The sequence below is a fragment of the Cygnus atratus genome, chromosome 3, assembly GCF_013377495.2.
Source record: "Cygnus atratus isolate AKBS03 ecotype Queensland, Australia chromosome 3, CAtr_DNAZoo_HiC_assembly, whole genome shotgun sequence".
NCBI lineage: Eukaryota > Metazoa > Chordata > Aves > Anseriformes > Anatidae > Cygnus > Cygnus atratus.
Genome location: NC_066364.1, coordinates 61,656,899 through 61,662,286, shown reverse-complemented (window position 1 = coordinate 61,662,286; position 5,388 = coordinate 61,656,899). Strand labels below are relative to the sequence as shown.

At 59.2% G+C, this 5,388-nt stretch overlaps 1 protein-coding gene across 1 annotated transcript; it reads right to left on the bottom strand.

Moving 5' to 3' along the window:
• Positions 1-704: 704 nt before the first annotated feature.
• SLC35D3 (solute carrier family 35 member D3) lies at positions 705-2,388 on the bottom strand. The gene is made up of 2 exons (XM_035538972.1): positions 1,953-2,388; positions 705-1,534 (listed from the first exon to the last, which is right to left on the bottom strand). Exons 1-2 carry the CDS (start codon positions 2,386-2,388, stop codon positions 705-707), a joined length of 1,266 nt encoding a protein of 421 aa, XP_035394865.1.
• Positions 2,389-5,388: the final 3,000 nt, after the last annotated feature.

Sequence of the window (5,388 nt, the reverse complement as noted above, 5' to 3'; positions counted from 1 at the left end):
CACGAGTTCGGGTCTGGCTCTGCTCTCCTGCACACGACCACAAGAAAGAAGTGTTTCTCCTGAAGACACAAACCACTCGAGGTGAAGCAGGTCCAAGGCCCAGCCTGGCCACAGCATCGGGGAGAATTTCGGTTCTTCAGTTAGGAGGGTGACTGAACACCAATGTAATTAAAGTGGCACGATCTCTAGCTCTGTTGCAATCGTATCGACACAGAGGAGCACACAGAATACAGTTAACAGGAGCTTATATATTGCAGGAACACATTTACGTAGCGTACCTATAATTGGATGGACACAGATACAGAAGCGCATCACAGAGCCTCAAGCTACAGGCCACCGCCGTGTTCCTGGCACTGCCATCTAACCCGGTGGCACCGGCATCCCTCACAGCCACAGCTCCCAAGCAAGTGCCCCGCGACTTGCCATCACCCAACTCTCTCTGTATCCACAGCAGAGGACTCGGTACCTTTAGCTGTGGTGGGTCTGAACGGATGTATTGGAAGCAGTTCAATGCAAGCCGAAAGCATGAGCAAACTCTGACCTTTTGCTTTTTGACAATGAGGTAAAATTATCCTAAACGGTTTGGATTGATTCGTCAGCACTGATGTGGAAATGTATGCTCTGCCTCTCCCCCTGTACCCTGTACAGAGAACCAGCTGTCTGTCCTCAAGCAACACGTTTTGTGGGGTTTTCCAACCTGCTTTTCAAGGACTCTGTAGCTCTTCATTTTCTATCAAATAATCCTTCTTTATATAATTAGCACCCCTCACCAACCTCCATACTCCGAGATAGGCATCCTTCAGCGAGCTCCTGTTCCTTTCTGGTGCGCCAGCGGCTTTCCCCTGGACCGCCGGTGCCTCGGTGGGTTCCTCAGTGCCGCCCTTCTCCTCCCCTCCGCTCTGGCTGTCCCCTTTGGTTGACCCTTCCACTGCCGCCTCCTCGGCCCCCTTCTCCTGGGAAATCGCCTCCATGGCAAACAGTGCCTGGTCCCCATCCTGCCTCGCTCCCTCTTCCGCTCTAGCTTCCTTCTCCAGGTCCTCGTAGGTGCTCTGCCGCCTGGTCTCAATGTACTTGGCCACGCAGTAGATGACAGACCCCAGGGTGTTGACCACGACACCGGCTATAAACAGCTTGGTGGGCTCCACGTCGTTGAAGGCCACCATGCCCACCGTGATGGTTGCTATGCTCTTCACCACCCCGACGAAGCTGGTGGTCACGGCCGAGTTGATGTAAGTGCAGTGAAGGGTGGTAAAGTTCATGGCACAGCTAATCAGGACACAAGCAATGAAGATGCAAACCATGGCGGGGTCCTTCCACCCCGGGAACGACCAGACGTTGATGGAGTCCATGCTGGCAAAGGAACAGATAATGAGAAAGGGGGTGGCTGAGACAGCGATGGCGTACTGGGCCGTCAGGGGTCCGTATTCACTGTCTACGCTGGTCTTCTGAATGAGCACCAGGTAGGCGGCGTGTATCAGCACGGCCAGCACGCCCGTCACGTAGCCCATGGCATCCCCGGTCAGGTCACCAGCTCCTGGCGGAGTCACAGGGAGGAAGGAGCACGGTTTTTGCACGGAGATGGAAAGAGAGCCCCAATTTGGTCGGGGAGGATATTTAGGAAACGGGCGGCAGCGCACGCTCCCCAGCTCCTGGGATTCGTCATGCAGGTCCCGAGGCTGGACACGCTCACCTCCCGACGGATTTTCTTTTATTTCGGGGGGGTCTGCGAGCCTCCCGAGCGGTTTCCTCAGCCCCCCCGCCCGAACCAACCCGCCTTCTCCCGGGGGCGACGCGCGGCTCTCGGGGGCGGCAGCCCCGGGCACCAGCGCGCTGGGTGCCAGCCCCCGGCCCGCGGCCCTCCCTCCTGTGCCCCCGGGGGTCCCCCAGCCTCCCCCGGGACCTCGCACCGCCCCGGTGCCCCCCGCGCAGCCCCGGTAGCGGCGGGCACTCACCGGCCAGCGCGGCGCCGCAGGTGGTGATGAGCACGGCGACCAGCACGCCGGGCGAGGGCATGCCGTCGCGGAGCACCAGGGCGCCGGTGAGGAGGGTGACGAGGGGCAGGCAGCGCTTGAACACGACGTACATGGGCAGGCTGAGGCCGCGCAGCGACCACAGGGTGAGCGTGGACTGCAGCGTGGCCAGGGCGGCCACGGCGGCGAAGGGGCGCGCCAGGCGGGGCCCGAAGGGGGGCAGCGCCGCCAGCCCCCGCCGCCGCAGCGCCTCCAGCCCCAGCGCCGCCGCCGCGCTGCTGAGGCACTGCAGCAGCGTCAGGAAGGCGAAGTGGTAGCGGGCCAGCAGGAACTTGAGCAGGATGTTCAGCGAGCCCGAGCACAGCCCGTGCGCCACCGCCACCGCGACGCCCCGCGCCCGGCCCCGCCACCGGCCCATCGTCGTCCCGGCACCGGGGCCCGCGGCTCTGCCGCCCCGGCACGGCCGGGCGGGGGGCGGGCGGGGGGCGGGCGGGGGCCGGGCGCGCTCCCCGGGGGCGGCCGAGACCCCCCCGCAACGCCCCCGCCGCCGCCGTCCCCTCCCCGGCGCGCAGCCGCCGCCCCGCGTCCCCCGTCGCCTCCCCGCGTGTCCCCTCCCCGCGTCCCCCCCACGTCCCCTCCCGCGTCCCCTCCCCGCGTGTCACCTCCCCGTGTCCCCCCCCACGTCCCCTCCCGCGTCCCCTCCCCGCGTGTCCCCTCCCCGCGTCCCCCCCCGCGTCCCCTCCCCGCCCCGCGTCCCCCCGCGCCGGGAGGCGATGCTCGCGAGCCGTGGGGCGCACCCGTCCCTCCTCCCGCACGGACGGCAGGCTGCAGGCGGTCGCCTTGGGTGCGAGGAGGAGCAGAAGCAGCCCCTCGCGGAGGGCTGAGCTCCGCCGGGGTTGCCTCGGGGGATTTCGAGGCGGCTTTCGAGGCCGCGCGCGGTCGGGCCGTTCCCCAGGGCCGGTCCCCCCTGCCTGCCGCTGCTCAGCGCGGGGCCGGCCGAGTTGCACGGTCGGAACAGAGCGAGCCTCCCCGTCTCTCGACAGGCACCGTACGAGACGGAGTCAGCACGGGAAACAGCAAACTTGCCGCTCAAAGCTCGGCTTTGGAAGACTTACCAAGGGCTGCCGGTTCTGGTGGGCTCGTAGCGAATGCAGCACAGGCACCGCACATGCTTCAGCTCTATCAGGAGGACGTGCCTACTTCGTGCCAGTAAAGGTGTGACATTTCTGCCTGAGCTCGGTCCACAGACCCCGCTAGACATACCCAGAGACACATCCAACAGCAGCCGTACTTCTTCCAAAGGGTGGCACCGGGAACTCAGGTGACAAAAGTACAGCCCAGCGTTAGGGTGAGACCCGCAGCCACGGGGGGACGTGGCCGTGCTCGTGCTGGCAGCTCTGGGCAGGAGCTGGGGCTGCTCACAAGCCTGGCTGCGCCAAGTGACCGCGCTGCTGGTGAGGAGCAGCAGGAAAACGCACTGGGAGCGTCTGCCCGAGGCTGTGGCTGGGTGTGACGGGGGTCTTCTGTGGTCGCAGGGATCGGCCCCTGCAACGAGGCCGTGCTGCACGTCTCCACCCAGGAGTCGCCGCAGCTGCGGGGCTGGCGGCGAGCAGGGCTGTCGGGCTTGGGGAGGAGCAGTGGGACCAGCCTGACTCAGCCGCAGCCTCTCTCGTCCTCTTTCACCTCCCTCCTTCGCTGTCTTTACAGAATCCATGGCAGGATGCCCCTGCTAACTACTATCTTAAATTGGCTTTTCCCTTCTGACTTTAAGTGTTCCCTGATTTTTTGCACCACTGCTTATTTTCCATTTTGTTCTCTCTCTCTGTTTCTCACCAAGACAGTTGTATTTTCTACTTTTTTTTTTTTTAATGCAAATTTTTAGTTTTCATAGTATTCGAGCGCTTCTATTTCTGTAGATTAAAAACTCCACTGACTGAAATATTAAACACTGGAAAAAAAAACAAACAAAAACAAACACAAAAAAAAAACCAGGGCTCTGTATGTGCCCTTAAGAGGGGGAAGCAATACCTGAACCCCCCCAGGCTACCTCAGTGTAATCAGGGTGCCTGGCAGTGCAATCTGTGCTACCCAGGGGTAGGAATAAAGCAGGCTCCACAGCCCGGTTGAGACGTACACGCACGCAGTGAAGTGTCCTGAAACATGCAGTCGTGTAAATGTTGAAGCTCTTCGTTTCATTTAGACTCACTGGGGACCAGTTCTGGCTTTAAAACCCACTGAAGAACCATGCCAATGCATTTACGCTGGCCTCCATTTGGACTCATCTCAAAGCCCAAAAAGAGCACAATGTGAAAGAACATGTGGATGGCTTTGACGCTCTTTGCACAGGGGAGAAAAAAAATCTCCTTATTAACTAAATGTAGATGGAGAAAAAAATCTGCGTTTTCTGAAAATACTGGAGTAATTGGGATTCATACACCTCAGCATGACCTCTGGAAGAAGCAATTTTGTCCCCTCCCCAGTGAGAGCGTCACTCGAGAGGAGAGCCTCTCACGTCACAGGGGATCTGGCTGCAAGTCCAGGCTGGGGGATACACGCTTCCTGAGAGAAACCAAAAAACATGTATGTTGGATGGTAAGGATTTGGGAACTCAGGCATCCATGTCCCAGGTGCCGTATTCTACCTGTCAGGACTTACCTGTGCTGCAAGGTCAGCTTCTCTTGCAACACCACATCTCTCAAGGTACCCCTAATCCTCGCCCTGTCCATGCGCAGCATTCTCTAACCCAAGTACGAGGGGCAGCGGGGAGGGTGCTGCCATTTGCCAAACCAACCCTCTCACATGGATTCAGGCCAGGCCCAGTACAGGTCTCCCACTGCCTCTCCACCTGTCCACGCTAAGAAAAGACAGGCTTTCCTACACTTTGCTGGGAAGGAGCTGGATAAAGCAACACAGGAACCATGTGCTGCTAAACCTTTGTGCCAAAACTGAGCGTGACTGACACTGGAGCAAGAACAGGTCTATTCCATGTGGCGGGTCCAGTCACTCAAAGTGACAAGAAGAGGGGAAAATTCAGGCCACATCATGTGAGAGAGCACTGCAGTGAAGGTACAAGCCTTACACTGGCTGTTCTTGTGTCCAGAGACAGTATGGTGTGCTCAGGTAATAAGATAACTGTAGTGGCTTTACCCAGCTGGGCAGCTGAACTCCACCACAACCACTCTCTCACTCCGCCTCCTCAAAGGGAAAGGGGGAGAAAATACAATGGAAAGGGCTCAAGGGTTGAGATGAGGACAGGAAGATCATTCAACAATTATCACCACAGGAAAACAGACTCAGCACAGGGAGATTAATATAACTTATTACCTGTTACTAACAGGTTAGAGCAGTGAGAAACTAAAAAACAAAAACAACAAAAAAAAAACCCCTACCAACACCTTCCGCCTACCTATGCTCTTCC

Excerpts from the sequence above, each read along its gene's own strand:
- SLC35D3 (XM_035538972.1), bottom strand. The coding sequence starts at position 2,388 with ATGGGCCGGTGGCGGGGCCGGGCGCGGGGCGTCGCGGTGGCGGTGGCG. Across the intron at positions 1,535-1,952 it reads CTGCGGCGCCGCGCTGGCCG|GAGCTGGTGACCTGACCGGG; the intron begins GTGAGTGCCCGC and ends TGACTCCGCCAG.